At 46.6% G+C, this 18,251-nt stretch overlaps 1 protein-coding gene across 6 annotated transcripts in view; it reads left to right on the forward strand.

The window, feature by feature from the left end:
- myo1b (myosin IB) overlaps nucleotides 1-15,996 on the forward strand; it is a 97,528-nt gene extending 81,532 nt beyond the window's left edge. Inside the window, exons 19-32 of one of the 6 annotated variants that reach the window (XM_064329550.1) lie at nucleotides 479-572; nucleotides 1,746-1,895; nucleotides 2,376-2,444; nucleotides 2,903-2,989; nucleotides 4,126-4,212; nucleotides 5,683-5,769; nucleotides 7,927-8,013; nucleotides 9,560-9,634; nucleotides 10,545-10,679; nucleotides 11,153-11,259; nucleotides 11,636-11,772; nucleotides 12,240-12,388; nucleotides 12,760-12,890; nucleotides 13,528-15,996. In XM_064329550.1, coding sequence (XP_064185620.1) covers nucleotides 479-572; nucleotides 1,746-1,895; nucleotides 2,376-2,444; nucleotides 2,903-2,989; nucleotides 4,126-4,212; nucleotides 5,683-5,769; nucleotides 7,927-8,013; nucleotides 9,560-9,634; nucleotides 10,545-10,679; nucleotides 11,153-11,259; nucleotides 11,636-11,772; nucleotides 12,240-12,388; nucleotides 12,760-12,890; nucleotides 13,528-13,657 — 1,525 coding nt within the window. In that variant the 3' untranslated portion in view covers nucleotides 13,658-15,996. The remainder of the gene's footprint in view (nucleotides 1-478; nucleotides 573-1,745; nucleotides 1,896-2,375; nucleotides 2,445-2,902; nucleotides 2,990-4,125; nucleotides 4,213-5,682; nucleotides 5,770-7,926; nucleotides 8,014-9,559; nucleotides 9,635-10,544; nucleotides 10,680-11,152; nucleotides 11,260-11,635; nucleotides 11,773-12,239; nucleotides 12,389-12,759; nucleotides 12,891-13,527) is intronic. The other 5 variants (XM_064329552.1, XM_064329551.1, XM_064329554.1 and 2 more) reach the window with 5 other exon arrangements.
- Nucleotides 15,997-18,251: the final 2,255 nt, after the last annotated feature.

Raw genomic sequence — 18,251 nt, forward strand, 5'->3', positions numbered from 1 at the left:
GTTGCGCCACAGATAAGGCATGTGTTTCTGTCGGGAAGAGAAGGGAGAAACACGCTGCGTATTTGTGCGGGCCATCCTTATCCTCAAAATCTTGCCGTCCTAGCACGCTGAGCTGGGTTGCTCAACTTTCAGCTTCCTGTCTCAATAGCCAGGACTAGCATGTTCATTTCGGGAGTCGCTGAACTCGCCAGACTGTATTTGTGAAGAAAGATCCAAAATCAAGTGAAATACAGCTTCACTGGTCAACAATAAATTTCCAAAAGCATTCACGCACTCTCTCTTTCTCTTACCCTGTAAATTTCTTTAAGATTACTCCCTTCTTCCTGTCCTGGCTGTAATTGTTGTCATGACATCATAGCAGCATTGAGGAAACTCTAGCATTATGCTAACGCTAGCTTGGTGGAGCTCTGTCCGTTTGGTGCTGAGCGTGGGACTGACTGACTGACTGACTGATTTGGGGGTTTTGGTGTCTCTGCAGGACGGGGGTGGAGGTGCTCCTAACCGACCAGCAGGTGCCAGCTGAGGAGTTTTCGTACGGGCGGTCCAAGATCTTCATCAGGAACCCTCGGACGGTACCAGCCACCCTTCTCTGTTTTTGATTTCCCCCTACTGATCACGCTACCTTCAGTTGACCTCCAAATGGCTCTAAATGGAGTATCTGGGTCAATCGGGGGCCAAATCTTTAAGGAGGAAAGATATGCAGTCTGTGTGATCGGAAGCATGTGCGTCTTCAAAAAAGTCTGTGTAATTTTTTTTTTAAAGTCCTCACATGACTATGGATGACTGTAAATGTGATTTAGCAATGGTGTGTGCAGTTCCATAATTTGTCCTCGGACACAAAGAGCTATGATTTCATGCAATTTGGTTGCAATGTTCACAGATTTGGTTTAATTTCAGAGTGAGGTCATGTCCCCATTGGCCGAAAGTAGGAGAATCATTGTGTAAAGTGTGCTTTTTATATAGCAAACAAGGCGTTGTTTAAAGTAAGAGAACCTTACGGAACAAACAGAGAACGTAATGTGGCACTAATCTTTGCATGCCATCAAGCCCAAACAACCAATGCAGCAACCTTTGAAGATGTGACACATCCTATTATCTCTGTAAATTCCTGAGTGCAGCATCTCACAATAGTCTCGTCAAGGATTTATCAGAATCTTATCTTATTTAGTCGAGTTCAACATTCCGGTCCCATAGTGATGTCACTGGCTGTCCGCAAATGAACCGTTTTTTGTTTTTTTCTTTTGGCGTTTTTTTGTCTGCAAGAGAGAGAGCAGAAGGTTCTTTGATCTCCTTGATGGAGATGAAGGTGGTCGACGTGGAAGACGTTGGCTGGATTGCTTTGTTTCACAGTATCTCTGAAATTGAGTCAACCGTCTGGGTCTTTGGTGGTCTGTTCTCCCACTGTCTCCATCGCATTGTCTATGTTTCTTTGTTAGAGGCCAAGGATTTCTTGGGGTTTTCCAGACCAGGTGTGATATGGAGTTAGACAATGTCTAGTTTGTAGGTGAACAGTGAGCACCATGTACCCTTTAGTGGCAAACATTGTTGGGCTGAATAGCCTGTTCTCGTCATTATATCATGCTATGTTATTCTATGCTACGCTACGCTAGCTTGCCCATGTAGATGTTCCCTTCCCAGTTTACCTGGGCGATTTGCCCCTGAAAGGATGCTCCCCTGTCGGATTCTTCAGCCAGTGACCCTGCCTGACCCCCGTTTCCTGTTTCCTGTTTCCTGTGTCCTTTCAGCTCTTCACCCTGGAAGAGAAGAGGAGGCAGTGCTTGGAAGACCTGGCCACGCTCATCCAGAAGATCTACCGCGGCTGGAAGTGTCGCAAGCGCTTCCTGCTCATGAAGCGGAGCCAGGTCGTCGTGGCGGCCTGGTACCGTAGATACGCGGTGAGTCGTCTAACCGCCCGCCCCCCCCCGGTCTTCCTCCGCCCGACTCTAGTTAAAGCCCCGTGAGAGCGCTTGCATTGTGGGATACTGCTGAGGAAACGTCCAAACACAGGAGGCAGATCGTTTCTCAGCAACTTAAGCTAAGCCTTTGTTACTGTCCACATTGGCACGTATGGGAGATTTAACGTCCTTGCCTGAGTAATGTTAAACAGCCGATGAGTTGTCCTCCATCTGTTTCAGGCTAGCGTGCATGGTTTTGTCTACGTGTTGTTTGACATTCATAAGCCAAGAAATCCCATGAAAATGCTGACTTGTCTTATTCCTGCGTGCGTGTACAATGTCACGGAGACATGATGCACCCTGTTACTGAGCAGTGCGTGACTGTAAACCTCGGGGGGGTTTGGATTTCCCAACGGCTGTGTTTCCGTTGCTGTGCCCGTTTGGCCAAATTAAGTTTCTTTCCTCTTTGTCGTGTTGCAGCAACAAAAGCGATACCAGCAGATCAAGAGCTCCACCATTGTGATGCAGTCGTTCACCAGGGGGTGGAAGGTAGGCTCACCCCTCCCATCGCGAGATCTCTCCATTTTCCAGGAGTGTCAGTTCCAACCGTCAGCCATGTTGAGACATTATAGCTACCTGAGCTTACTGCCATGTTACAGACATTTCATGAGAACAGTACCTGGTCCAGGTACTGTACCTTGATTAATACTGCGCCCAGGACCAATGGACCTCATAAAAATGTAATGTACTGCTTTATAGCTTTACTTGACTGAGACATCTGTGACTTCTCAATGGGAAGTGTGTTAGCATTACAATGCAGCTGAGCTGCACTCAGATCTACATCTCACTCACACACACACACGCACACACACACATACATATACACACACACACGCGCACACACACACACACACACACACACGCACGCACACACACGCGCACACACGCGCGCACGAACACACACACACACACACACACACACACTCTCACCCTTTCTTTGTCTCCAGGCCCGTAAGATCCTTCGTGAGCTGAAGTACCAGAAGAGGTGCAAGGAGGCGGTGACCACCATCGCGGCGTACTGGCACGGGACCCAGGTATGGTATGGGGTCTCCTGGCCTCCGCCAGTTACAGCAGGGGTGCCACACTCAACAACACCACTCGCCAAAAACAAACAAACTCGGCAACAGGGTCCTACTAAACCAGGGTGGCGTCCACCTTCAGTCTGCAGGGACCTGCTCTAAGCTTTTTAAAGTTTTCACTTTGCTGATACATTACAGCTACGGTGCTGACGTGCAGTAGCTGTCACGTGCCCGCAATGTTTCCGTCTTTCCCGATGTTTCTCCCGCCGTGGCCATTTCCACTAGCTAGTTCTTAGTGCCACTTTTAAAAAAATAAAGCCCTTTACATACCATGCAGTTTTTGGAGCTTAAAGACATAATTCTGCTCATGTTCAATTGTAATAAGCACCAACTCTTGCTCATTTGATGGAAGTCGTTCATTGTATTACATTACAGGCATTTAGCAGACACTCTTATGCAGAGCAACTTGCACAACTTTTGCTCAGCATCCATTTATTCAGCTGGATACTGAAGCAATTCAACTCGCTCAAGGGTGCAATGGCATTGTCCTACCTGGATTACAAGCCCAGTTACAAGCCCCCACAGTGTTGCCTACATTCTCCAGCATTCTTTGCTTTTCACATGGAGAATAGGCTTTATTACTGCTGATGTAACTGTGTCAGGAGTGGACAACGATAGAGGTTTTTTTTTGCTACTTTGCGCCAATCAGAAGTCTTTGCTGTCTGCAAGAAAACTCTGTGATTGGACAAATCAATTTACCTGTAATGTCACTCAAAGAACCAATAGCTCTTCTCATCAAACTCACCTGACCAATAGCAGCAGGAATTTGGTTGGGGGTATCAGGAAGTGCATGTGGTTTATTTTATTTTATTTTAACATTTTTTGACAAGAGAGGGTTAAAAACAGCTAGCTGTGTAGTCGAAAGGGACATGAACACAATCCTGATTTGCCAGAAAAGCTGCTTCTTTCCCCACTGCCCCCCCCCCCACCCCCCAAATCCAATTTCTCTCTGTCTCACTCTGGCTGAGAGCTTCCACACCTCACCGCTGCTTCTCTCTCTCTTTTCCCCTTTCCTCGCTCTAATCTCCGCCCCCCCTGCCCCCCCCCTTGCTGTGACCCCGCCCACGCCCGCCCCCCCCACCCCACGCCAGGCGCGGAGGGAACTGCGTCGCTTAAAGGAAGAGGCTCGGAACAAACACGCGGTCTCTGTCATTTGGGCCTTCTGGCTGGGCACGAAGGTATTTGGGTTGCCTGCCATCATGTTTCACCCCCCACCCCCTAACCATCTAACCCCCCCCCCCCCCCCTCCAACCTATCCTCCAACCTACCAGTAAACCTGCCCCCCCCCCCCCCCCCCACCTGTTTGTCCAGTGACTCACTAACTCCCTGCATCCGAGAGTGATCATTAAACAACTTTGCACTTCCAGGCTTCACGTTGGGAGGAATTCGGTTTCTGTGTGGAGTTTGTGTAACTAACAGCTTTACCCTCTAACCCCAAATTTAATTAAGTGAAATGTACCACTAACTTTGCTTTTTAATATGACCTTTGTGCTTGAATGTAGATTTACTTGCACGTTTATAGATCATCCGGGCTTGATGACTTCCTGAAGGAATGTTGCAGTATTCTAATCCAATACGTTTTGAGCCATTGCATATAGAATGAAGATTTGGATCTGCACTACAGTTAACACCCTGACATAAGCAAACAGCCTGTTTATCTGGGAATGGCATTAAAAAAATAAAAAAAAACAGTGCCTAATCCCAGCACTGTATGCGATCATGAGGTCGTTCCCCATATGTCGATGCTATATATAGCTTGGATATTAGTACGTATTTAGTAACATATTTTAGAAGCCTACTTTCAAGGCAAGAAAAGCCTTTGGGCAGGTCACATGTTTTATTTGTTGAGCGCATACTGTACGTGGTTCAACGAAACTGAATCCAGGTTGATCTGATGACCTGTTATGCAGTAATTCTACAACCCTGTAGAAATACCCCTGCTTTTGGGTTTTTTCAAACAAAAAAAAAAAAAAGTGCTGAACAGAACTGCTGTTATTAATATCCCTGTACACTTTGATCATTCCCCCCTTTCCCCCTCCCATGGCTGTATTTTAAGTATATCATGACCGGGTTCAAAAATACACTCAATATCAAAACCATGAGAAGCATCAAAAGCTTTCTTTTCTTTTAAAAAAAATATATATATATATAAACAGATTGTCTCGGTCTTCCTGGTTTCTGTCACAAGACCTCTATAAACGGGTCTTGTGTGTCTCTGTGGCTTTGTACGTAGTCTTTACGGTGCAGTCGGATTAGTAGTCTGTGATGCCGATTGGCCGGGGTACGGAATCTGCAGCCTGGGGTAAATGGTAGGGTGTGTGATGCAGAAGCACCACATGTTACTCATTTTAAACGTGCAGTATATGTGGACTGTTTTCAGAGTCGTTAGCCAGCAAGCAGTGGAGCTGCGGTTAGCGTGCTTTGAGATGTTTAATTGGGGGGGCGGGGGTGGGGGGTGCTTTCTGTCATTTCTCCTTGCTATTATTACTACGTCTTCTCTGGGGTATGGCTTCTTCAGTGTTTATTTTTCTGCCTCTGTAAGACCTATGCTGCTTATTTCTGTTTTTTTAATATATGCCTCCCCCACACCCCTCACCCCCCCCCCCCCCCCCAAAAGAAAAATAAATAAAATAAAATGACACCCCCAGGCTCGGAGGGAACTGCGTCGCTTAAAGGAGGAGGCCCGGAACAAACACGCGGTCTCTGTCATTTGGGCTTCCTGGCAGGGCACGAAGGTATTTGGGATGCCTGCCACCCCTCCACCCCCGAACCCCACACCCTACACCTGCTCTGCATTTACCATCCCCCCATCCCCCGTCTCCGTCCATCCCATTAAGCCAGCGCCACGATTGGAAACGACCGTGAACTCGCACCCATCCACCCAAAAAGCATGTTATTACATCGTAGAGGCCTGCACCCCCTACCCCCATTGCATGAGTATAGTGCATGTGAGACTGTGGAGAATGCCTAGCCTAGCCTAGCCTGGAAGGATGCATCCACGGACTGATCTTTTTATTTGATTTTTTTGGATTTTTATTTACTTATTTTTTTTGACAGTTTGTCCTGGGGCTGGGCTGGCCCCTCCCTCCAGACATGGCGGGGGCGATACCATCTAAATCGCAACTTAAGCCTTTTTCTGTCTCCCAGCAAGAATTGGATTATGGCTTTTCCGGGGTCAATGGAGCAGCCGTAAAAGCAATGGAGTTCTAGAACACTGACTTAGAACTTTAAAAAAAAACATTCCAAACAGCCTGCCCTTCAAATGGTTTTAAAGACCCTTTTTAACGGTATTTGAACTGTGTATTTATGTGTATTTATGAAGATCATTGATTGTTATTATTTCATTTATTTATTTAATTGTTTTCCTTTCCCATTTGAGGTCTCTGCCTTGTTCGTCCAGCATGCTCTCATTTCCGCACGTTTCATTCTGGGACCGGTCCGCATGCATGCAGTGGACCCCTCTTTTTGCATGTGCCGCCTGCGTAGTTCCCCTCTTTGCTGCATGCATCCTCCTGCACTGCTCTCCTCCTGCATTGCTCTCCTCCTCTGTAGCTTGCGACTTTGCCTGCGACGACCATGCGTATGCTCTCGACCGTCAAACCTGTGCCTTTTTTTTTATTGAAGTTTGGGAATTAACCAGATTTTCAGCGAGGGTCGGGCACACGCCCCATCAGAGCATCCTCTTCCCCTTAATTAAGCCCCTGTCCTTCGGAATGCTGCTCTCTAAAAGCGGCCAGCCTACTGTTTTAAGCGTAGCATATTGTGTGGAAGGGCTTAGGAAAACCTGCAGCGTTTTTGGATTAAATCTTTCAGGGGACATGACAGGTTCGGTTCGCCCTGAGACCAGTGCCAGGCCATAGCAGAGGATTTGCAGGGCACAAGCTCTCCTGTGTTTCTGTATTAACGCGGGAGAATTAGGAGGGTTTGGGGATTGGATCGGTCTAGTCTCACTTCCCTTTTTAATTGGGCAGTTTCAAACACCAAGCTGGCTGAGCACAACCAGTACATGCAGCTAATCAAATATGCTGTTAGCAATGCTAGCACTGGCCTATTTATCCTGTTAGCTGTGCTAGCGCTGGCTTATTTGTGCTGTTAGCAATACTAGTGCTGGCCTATTTGTGCTGTGAGCAATGCTAGCGCTGGCTTATTTGTGCTGTTAACTATGCAAGTGCAGGCCTATTTGTGCTGTGAGCAATGCTAGTGCTGACTTATTTATCCTGTTAGCTGTGCTAGCCCTGGCTTATTTGTGCTGTTAGTAAAGCTAGCACTGGCTTATTTGTGCTGTTAGCAATGCTAGCGCTGGCTTATTTGTGCTGTTAGCAATGCTAGCGCAATACGTGCTTATTTGTGCTGTTAGCAATACTAGCGCTGGCTTATTTGTGCTGTTAGTAATGCTAGCACTGGCTTATTTGTGCTGTTAGCAATGCTAGCGCTGGCTTATTTGTGCTGTTAGCAATGCTAGCACTGGCTTATTTGTGCTGTTAGTAATGCTAGCACTGGCTTATTTGTGCTGTTAGCAATGCTAGCGCTGGCTTGTTTGTGCCATTAGCAATGCTAGCACTGGCTTATTTATGCTGTTAGTAATGCTAGTGCTGGCTTAGTTGTGCTGTTAGCATTGCTAGCATTGGTTTGTTTGTGCCGTTAGTAGCGCTAGAGCTGGCTTGTTTGTGCTGTTAGCAATGCTTGGGCGAAAGGGATTGGGATTCATAGCGGGCGTGTTAAATATCCTAAAACTGTTTGCCACTGCTGCTCCCCGCTGAGTTGAAGGTGTTACGCTGGAATGGGCCGGGCACCCTTAGACTGCTGGGTGGTACACCCCTAATTCTCACCCCACCGCCCCCCTCCCCTCTCTCCCGTCCCCCGTCCCCCCGTCCCCCACCTTCCACCTCTAGGCACGCAGGGAGCTGAGGCGGCTGAAGGAGGAGGCCAGGCGTAAGCACGCCGTCGCCGTCATTTGGGCCTACTGGTTGGGACTGAAGGTACCACCCCCCCCCCCCAAAAAACCCTCCTCACCCCAAACCCCCCCACCACCCACCCACCCACCCCTAACCTGGCCTGGCTGTAGAACGGGAGGGCAAGGGAGGGGACGAGACGGGAGGAGAGCACGTATTACGCAACAGGGCCCGATGCGAGCTAGGGTCGGCTCCAGCTCTGTCACTCACTTGTCGTCCAATCGCTGTGCAAGGGAGGAGGCGATTGACATCTGTCTAAGCCTGTTAAAAAATAGTGCGGAGGCCCCGCCCTCGTTTTCCCCTCTGTTGCCATGTAGCATATCGGTTGTCCCTATGCAGCGCTCCACAGGTTCATATATGGGGGTGGGCGGGCCATGGCTTCAGGCGTATAAAGTGGAATCAGATCCCCTGGGGTAATCCCAAGGCTTTAGATAATCCGACTCTGGATAATTAAGGGACAGCTGCTTTTTGCCTCCTCTGCTTGAAGACTGCTCCTGCTTTTTCGGCAGCGAGGTCGAAGCCGGCGACCCCTGGACTGACGTATCGGATGCTGGCTGCCGCTCTGTCCTTCTGTCTTCCTGTCCTCCTCTCTTCCTGTCTGTCTGTCTGTCCTGCCTGCTTGTGTTCAAGGGGGACGCTGCCTCATCCCCCAGCTCTTCCTAGCTCGTTAGCAGCCTCTGTGCAGCGCCCGGAATGTTCGCGGTTCTCTTTCCGCAGTGTTCCGCTCGGTCCGGTCGCTCGTTCTGGTCCGCGTGTGCACGGTGTGTTTTATATGTGCACAGTGTGTTTTATATGTGCACGGTGTGTTTTATATGTGCACGGTGCGTTTTATGTGTGAGAACTCCACAGCAAGCTGCCTGTACTACTGTGACTGTGTCTTATCCAGGTGGGGAAAAGCTGGTGGATGCTTTATCGGTCTAAATACTGAAACTACTCTCCATTGTCCCTATAAACCTTATCAAGCTCCCCCCCCCCCCCCATTTATGTCATGAGGGTGGAAGCATAATCTGTGATTATCCGGGTCCAAACCTTCACCTGTAATAAAAATTTTAATGGTTGCTGCTAATATCGGTCAAACAGGTAGAATCATCACTGTAACCTTTTAGTCATTGGATTTTATGTTTGTGACGTTAATTTGGTAATAATCTACTTTACTGCCATTGTGTGCCTCTATAGAAAATTTGGTAATGCTCCACTTTATTGCCATTGGGCCTCTGTAGCCAACTAATTATTTGGAAGATGAGTTTACCTTCCCGAAATATCTAACTCAGGAGAAAGTTCAGCTTTTACCTGGAAAAGCACTCATTAGCTGTACCTTTACCTGTACCTGTGGCTTTAACACGTTTTTTTTTCTCCCACTGAATCTCGTTTTTTTTTCGATGCTTGTATGAGAAGACGTGTGTCTTTAGTCTACAGTTAAGGCTCCACTGCTTCAGTGTCCTGTGTATGCATGTCCTGTGCTGCTCGCTGGCATCGCTGTGTTTACTGGTCGTCGTCCTTCTTCGTCACTCTGAGTTTGGGCCCACTAGGGCCCCCTGGGGATTAGGGTTTAACCCTCCTGCGTGGTTCGCAGGTCCGTCGGGAGTACAGGAAGTTCTTCAGGGCCAACGCCGGAAAGAAGATCTACAACTTCACCGTTCAGAGGATTGTGAGTCACTCATATAAACCCGTAACAGTTTTTTCCACTCACACAGCCTAAGCCAAGGTGAACCAAAGCTATGATCCATGAGACACGGTTGCTATTTATGTTCTGTAGCAGGAACTTTCACAATGTCCTACAGAAACAAAATGGCTTTTCATTAAAAAAATGTATATTCATGCCCTACTAAAATCCTCTGCACTCTGATAAAAAAATACTTGAATGTTTTGTTATGTACTCCTATAATTTAACTTCTACTACCTAATAATGTCTCTGAAGCAGCTATTTACCTATCTGATAGGTAGTCCTCCTCCTTACAGATATTTCTCCCTTGCGCTGTCTCAACTGATTACCTGACAGCGAAAATGACCTCTGGTTCATACTGCTGCAGATAGCATCCACCACAGAGCTGGATTAGCAGAGTTAATCGCACAGTTGTAATTCAGCCCGGTCCATAAGTGACCAGAACCTGCAGTTGGATCTGCAGTTTAACCTTGCTTCAGCTTTGAAAGTGGTACATCCACCTATATCTTCTGACAGCCTGTTGGCTTGGTATGTTACGTTGTCTGAAGGTCAAGGCTGAATTTCCTGTAAATTCTCAGTAATCCACGTTGGGATGAAATGTCATATCATTTTATCCCACAATGCCTTGCTGAAAGGATAGTATTGTGCCTGCCTGAAAGCAATTAAAATACATAATTGGGCAAAAAGTCTGAAAATATATGGTGGAACAGTATTGCCAAACGATAATATTAGTCATTCTTATATGCTAAAAAGCATGCACTAGACTATGCAGGTACTACTCTACTGCTATTACTATTGAAGCTATTGATATTTCACTGGGTATTAAGTGATAATTAATGTTTCGCTTTAAAATTTTGGAGGAAGTGACAGGAGGAACATGTTCACCTCTCTCCAGATGCAGAAATACTTCCTGGGCCTGAAAAATGCGATGCCCTCCATGTCGCCCATCGACAAAACCTGGCCGGTCCGGCCGTACGCCTTCTTGGACCGGGCGGATAAGGAGCTGAAGAGGATCTTCCACCTGTGGAGGGTCAGTCTGTGACACGCGCATGCACCCGCTAATGCCCGGAGTGCCCTCGAGAGAATATACCGTACACAGAGAAGGCCTTAAAATCTGTAATTTTGGACTATCTGTTAGAACGGAATTCCGTCGGTATTCCAGAATATAGAAGTGCATGTATGAGATCATCAGATGTACATTCACGGATCTTGGAGCACAGTTAGTTTGTTTCCAGTTACTGTACATATATATAAATTTCCATAGTACAACAGGAACCTTTATCATGCGCAAATTGGTAGTGAGCAAGGGTATCTGGTTTGGTACACCCAAATTTGACCTTCCATTCCGTACACAGAGAAGGAACATGAATTACCATCCGTCCTTTACCTTCAGCGGGAAAATAAATCCTTAATATAGCCGTCACATCTCGTAGAACGTTCTTGAATGTGCGGTTGTTTTTCTCAGCGTTTGGTTTCAATCTTGTCCGTCTCTGTTGGCCCCAGTGCAAGAAATACCGGGGCCAGTTCACGGAGCAGAAGAAGGCGATCTACGAGGAGAAGCTGGCGGCCAGCGAGATCTTCAAGGACAAGAAGGCCCTTTACCCCAGCAGGTGAGCAGGCATGGAAAAACAAGCAATATATACACCATCTCATAGATAAATATGAATTCATACTTCTTTACTAATTCAGGTTTGATAAAAATAAAAACTTGGAATTGTGTATGACACTTGATGTTCTATCACTTTTCAGTAAATACTGTATAACATTTTCAAACGTATGAGTTTGGATAAAGTAAATATGGTGTATATTGTGTCAGAATACATTATTTCAAAATATTACACGTGAATCATCCACACATTCATATATACATTCAGTACACTGCAGTATGTGCTCTTGAACTGTGTCCTAAATATGATCATGGATTTTTGTCATAGGCTGTTGGTGGTTTTTAGAGGAAGGTTTTTGAGTCCAGGCTTTGTTTTGCAGTGTTGCCCAGCCATTCAAAGGAGACTACCTGGAGATAAACAAGAACCCCAAGTACCAGAAACTCAACAGCCTGGTGGAGGATAAGGTCATCCTGGCAGACGTGGTCAACAAGATCAACCGGGCCAACGGCAAGGCAAGTCAACACTGTCAGGAGCCTGGTCTTCATACCATAATGAAAGCCTAATGAGATCTTTTATATGGACTGCAACGATATGAGCCCAGTGTATTACCTGCATGCACAGTGGAGTGGTGTGCATTTTTCCACAAGCAAGATATGATCCAACGTGTCAGAGTAATGTTCACCGTGTAAACTGGACTTTGTGTTCTTGGCTATGAATAACTGTTACAAAATGAGTACTGTACCTCATTATCGGACCTGTGTTCAGTACTTGTTCCAATGACCTTTGGTAATACACTTTTGTACCTCGCTTTGGATAAAAGCGTCTGCCAAATGAATGTGATGTAATGTAATGGCCATTATTTGTTAGCAATACACACAGTTTATTGGCCTTATCGATTTGTTTGGCGACGAATGTTTGGTAGCAGCCCGTTAGCGCTCTGGAGCCTGACGGCTAACCGTCTTTCCGTCTGCCCTTACAGGGAGCTCCTCGCATTTTCCTCCTGACCAAGAGCAACTTCGTCCTGGCCGACCAGAAGTCGGGGCAGGTGAAGGCCAGCGTGCCGCTGCCGGACCTGACCGGCGTGTCGGTCAGCACCCAGAGCGACGGCTTCTTCGCTCTGCGCCTCAAAGAGGTGACCGGAAGGCCGTTTTTTTATTCGGTTTCTGCAATAACGCAGCAGTGTCTCAACGTGCTGTATTCGTAATACATAACAGTGTCTCAGTCTGATGTATTCACAAATACATTGCAGTGTGTCAATGTGATGTATTTGTAATACATAACTGTTCACATAAATTTTATAACTGACAGATTAAGTGCGATAATGGTTTTCAAAGGTTTATACTCATAGCCCTTCTGTCATCACTTCTTCATATTAAAATTCACCTGATCACCATGATTTTTCATATTTGTATTGGTGGAATGTTATCGTGTGTGTCTGTAGTTACTGCGTGCTCGGAGGAACAGCCTTCTCTGCATTTTCTCATTGGCGGTTTTTACCCACAGGGCACTGCTTCAGCAGCCAAGGGGGACTTCCTGTTGAGCAGCGACCGCCTGATCGAGATCATCACCAAGCTGCACCGCGCTGGTGCGGCCGCTGCAGAGAGGGAGCAGATCAACGTCGACATCTCGGACGAGTACGACCCCTTCCTGCTTTTCAGCCAATGAGAGCCTGTTACTCCTAGAAACGTAGTCTCAAAAACCCTCTGTTTTTGTGTGGTTTCTTGTTCTTTTGTTTAATGTGCAAGTCGTAATGGATATTGGCATGGACAAATGAATGCACACACACTCAAACACATATGCACACACACTCACACACACACAAACACACACACGAACAAGCACACACACGCGCACACACACACACACACACATGTTCGTATTGCTATACTTGTGAGGACTTCCCATTGACTTGCATTCATTCCGTAACCTCTAACCCTAACCCCAACCACTACATGCCTAACCTTAACCCCAACCTTAACCTAATTGTAACCGTAACCGCAACCCTAACCCTAAGTCCTAACCTTAAAACAGCCTCTTGAACTTGTGGGGACCAGCAAAACGTCCCCACCTTGCGTAATTTTCCTCATCTTTCTATCCTTGTGGGGACATTTGGTTCTCACAAAGATAGTAATACATGCTCACTCTCACATGCACACACTCAAACACACACACACACACACTCTCTCTCACACACACATGTGCACGCACCTTGCGGCCCTCACCACTCACAGGCTGCCATATCAGCGGTTTGTTCTGCCTCCCACTCCACAGGTTCCTCGTGCAGTTCAAACATGACAAGGTGTGCGTCAAGTTCATCCCTGGGGGGCCCAAGAACGGGAGCAGCGTCAGCTGCAAACGCAAGAACAACCGTCTGCTGGAGGTGTCCGTGCCGTCTCCATAGAGACGCCTCAACGCCCCCCTCCCCCCCGCCTTATCCCCCTCCCCCCACCCACCCACCTTTGCCCTGTGCCAACTCTGGGACTTCACCTCCCTCCCCCTCACCCAACCCTGATTACTGTGCAATTCTTTCTTTCTTCTGATTTTAAATCATGAAATCATGTTGCCATTTTCCTTCTGCGCTGCCATGCCATGAATAGGACTCTTTCCCCCCCTTCCCCCACCCAACTGACGACCAAGGACCAGCATGCCATGGGGGAGGTTGGGGCTACAGGAGGACGTGGACTTTTCCAGAAAAGAAAGGACATTGCTCTTTTTGTTTTAAAGTTGGGGTGAAGACGGTGTGCTTCTTCCTTGTTGGGACACAACAAAAAGGCTTTCCAGTTTGATGACGACGACGACGATGTTGATTTGTCACGGTGACGAAGGTGGTGTTTAGTAATCTTATGTCCCAGCATGCACCTGCTGCGATTCTGCCACTGTGTCACCACCATCTTCTGTGTTTAAAGCCTTCAGAAACGGGCATTTTAGGCATTGTGTGTGTGTGGGAATCCAAGCAGGGCAGAAGAAAAGAAATTTAGATGTTTTTAAAGATTTTTTTTTTTTTAGAAATGACCGGAGGTTCCAAACTGAATGATGGCACTTGTTCGTACTCACCAGAGCATTTAAAAGGGGCTGGACGTTGATTATTGATTTTCTTAGACTGCCCTTGGCTGTGGGCTGTTGCTACTCTTGCACACGGCACAGACTCAGTGACTACTTGTGACACAGAAGTCACAAGACAATAGATTTCACACAAGATTGTATCACGTTTCCTAGTTCATTTAAGTCTTTTAACTCCCATGCTATCAGTCTCTCACAACATGTAGAATTCTGACGTTTAGCCTGGCGGCGTGCTATTCGCCGGAAAGTTAAGAGGACCCCGTCTGAAAGCCAAAAATGTAATCGATTACCAAGAAGAGTCCTCTACATTTCTCTGGTAGGAATGCCAAAAAATATATATGTCCTTTATAAAAGCCCCTCTTGACAGCTTGCTGTTCGCGCAATCGATGCTCCAAATCACCCCTGTGATTCTTGTGAGTGTACATTTATTATGATTATTATTATTATTTTTATTTTTTTCGTTGTTTTGTTTACCTCAAATTTGCCGCTCGATGTAGTGTCACGATTCCTTGCGTATTTATATCAGGAATAGTCTTCTTTGTGTGGATATGACCGGGGCGATTGACAAAGGCCAAACGATTTGCAACGACGCGAATTGTCTGGGCAACTGCGCCCCTGGAGATTTTCGTGGTGGCTTCCAGACGCGGCGTACTTACGGGGCGCGCGGCAGCGCGTGCTTTCTGTACCTTCGCTTTGAAGAGGACCTTAATCGGAACGCCGTATGGGCTTTCAACGTTGTTCCTTCACCAGGCAAGAAAGAAAAACTTAAACCGCACCTCTGTCTGGCTACACTGCGGAATTTCACTTTTTTAACCACGCGCGTATACGTAAATTTGGTTTCATTTTTTCCCATTTTCTTAAAGTCGTTGTAACTGATGCCCGTCAGTTGCACAGAGGCTTACCCACTACGTGGAAGCTGTTTGGGTGACCTCGCTCGTTAGCTTGTCGCTGTATCGCGGAAATCTATAGGTCCTCTTTCATCAGAATGCGTGGGGCTCTTGTATTTTTAGCTCCTCGGCGGAGACTAATAATATTCAGTGTTTTCCTTGGGCCCGATCCGAGCTGCTGTGAGCGCGAGCGCCTATGTGTCAAGGACAAGTACAGCTTCCACCAGTACAGCTTCGCGCTTTGCTCCGCTCCGCGAATTTTACTTGCAGTATAAATACACAACTGTCATGCGTCACTGCTCTGAAAAGTGATTGTTATATATTGAAGTATATTTAATATCGTATTCTCTTTCCGGATATTTTATCTTTTTTTTTTTGTTTTGTACTTTTTGATTTCATGAAAAAAATTTCCTCGCTTCTGCCAGTCTAGTTTGATTTTCTGACGATGTACTTTAATTTGAAACTTTTCTGTTTGTTGTAATTCAGCTGAAAACTGGTAAAATCGAGGGGAGTATTTTCTGCGAGGAGATGTAAAGGAAGGTCAAGCTTAGTCAAAGACCTTTTTTCACTTTTGATTCCCATGCAGTTTGAAAAGTCCAATGCAGTAAGCTAATGACCTTTTTTTTCTCGCCTTTGTATTTGAGATTTAAAAAAAACAAACGTTGTATGCATTCTTGTTGTGTGCCTAATGTAACCTGTATTGCAAGACAGAGAACATGGAAGTGTTTCAATAGAATTGTGTAACAAATTTCAATTAATCTTTTTTAAATTAAACAAAGCAGGTAATAAATTAGTTTGGCTATCTTTGGTGACTGTTGGCGTCGAAAGAGTGTTATAAAAAAAAACCAAACCAACGCACAATGCTGGAACATTTGTGCGTCTACATGTACGCACTTACTTGTTTGTGTCTGAAGCATGCTAGTTCAGTGTGTAGCTTTGAGTAGACTATTGATTACTCTCCTTACACTGCGGCATCACAGCGCTGTGAGCCTTTCAAATCGGTGTTATGGTAAATGGTAAATGGACTGCATTTATATATCGCTTTTATCCAAAGCGCTTTACAATTGATGCCTCTCATTCGCCAGAGCAGTTAGGGGTTAGGTGTCTTGCTCAAGGACACCTCGACACGCCCAGGGCGGGGTTTGAACCGGCAACCCTCCGACTGCCAGTCAATCGGTCTTACCTCCTGAGCTATGTCGCCCCTAAGCTATGTGTTAGAATCACTATAATTTTTTAATCTGAAAGATGCCACATATTGGTGCCATATTTAGGGCGGCGCGGTGGTGGACTGTCACTTCCGAGGCGAGAAGGTTTCGGATCTTGCGTGTTTTCTGCAGCGGTTTCCTCCGGTATCCTCCCACAATCCAAAGGGCATGCAGGTTAGGCTACAGGCGGGCGGCGGGCATTGACAGTGCATTGCTGTAAGAGAGCAGGCGTCAACCTACCCTGCATAAATGAATGTTAATGATAACGACAATGCCAATGATAAACAAACCCTGCATTCTGTATTCCCCGCTCCCCCCACCCAGATCCCCCTAGATCCTAGTCTAAAAGCACATCACATTCCACAGGCTCTTAAAAGCCTCGTTTCATCAGCTTGACTGGGAGGGGATTGGGGGATTGGGGGATGGGGGATGGGGAGGGGGGTGGTGGTATCGGAATCGCAGCTGCCCAGATGTTTTCCATCACATCTGGGGAGTTGCGTGAGGTCACATTCCTCCTCCTCGCGCGGGCTGCCCGCGGGCCCGTCCCAGGGGGAGCACACTCTGTGACGGACTGCGCGCTGCGATTAAAAATAGCCCTCGGATTACGAGCCGTCCTGCGAATGGTTCCCACCGTCCTGCAGGCTGGGAAAGAGAGGAGGAGCCCCTCTGGGGGGGGGGGTGTCGGGGGCGGAGACCAACACCAGACTCCGCCTTTGTTCTTAGAGACTTCTCTGGTGGCCAGTGGAAAGCCACTCTGCAATCCATAGTGGTCTGGATTTTTTTTTAAATTCATTTTTTAAATATAACTTTATTAAATTTTCCATTTTTACACCAAGACAAGAAGAGAACGACATTGAAAAAGGTAGAGAAAGAAAATACAAGCAAAAGACTTGTGGTCCCAGATTAGCCATCACAAGTATTATATATATAATGATGAATAGAATGCAATATTAATGCTGTGATATACAATAGTTACAAAGATACAGGGGTAAAATAAGACCACAATACAAGCATATGAAACTGACTGAGCCTTCCACCTACTCTAAGGATCCTGTGAGTTAGATAGCCTAAGGAAAGGCTGCCCGACCCTGTTCCTGGAGATCTACCATCCTGTGGGTTTTCACTCCAACCCTAACAAAGCACACCTCATTCAACAGCTAGAGCAGGGCTGCCCAACCCTGTTCCTGGAGATCTACCGTCCTGTGGGTTTTCACTCCAACCCTAATTTGGCACACCGGATTCTACTAATTAGCAGCTCCAGATGAGAGCGAGATCTCTAGCTGTTGAATGAGGTGTGCTTTGTTAGGGTTGGAGTGAAAACCTAGGGGACGGTTGATCTCAAGTGACAGGGTGGCCCTGGGCTACGTTTACTTGACTCTTTTACTGTATTAAGTATGACTCACAAGACTGGCAGAACAAAACAAAAAAAAGATTTGACCAGCCCAGTGGAAGAGTCTGCCTTTCACAATCTGCTTACTCATGAAACATTTGCTTGCTCACTTGGCACACCACCATCGAGGGCAATTCATAAAAGTATACACTTCTTAAATGATCTGTTTATACATATTTTCTTGTACAGTAAGGGTGTAGTTACCGTGGTATAGAAGCACAAAAACAGGCCAATTGTGCCATAGAATGCGACACATTTCAAGTCGCACAATGCCTAAAGGCTATCCACTTACAGATACAGCGACTCTGTGCTTCTAATTCATGGCCAAGAGGTGGGGTGTATCAAAAGGTCATGCAGGGGTGTACCATATGCATGTAATTTCACGGCTGGGGGATGGGGGGGTGGGGGAGTTTGGAGATGTTTTAGCACTCGGATTACACAGTACAAGAGCAC

This window comes from Anguilla rostrata, chromosome 3 (genome assembly GCF_018555375.3).
Source record: "Anguilla rostrata isolate EN2019 chromosome 3, ASM1855537v3, whole genome shotgun sequence".
NCBI classification, from domain to species: Eukaryota; Metazoa; Chordata; class Actinopteri; order Anguilliformes; family Anguillidae; genus Anguilla; species Anguilla rostrata.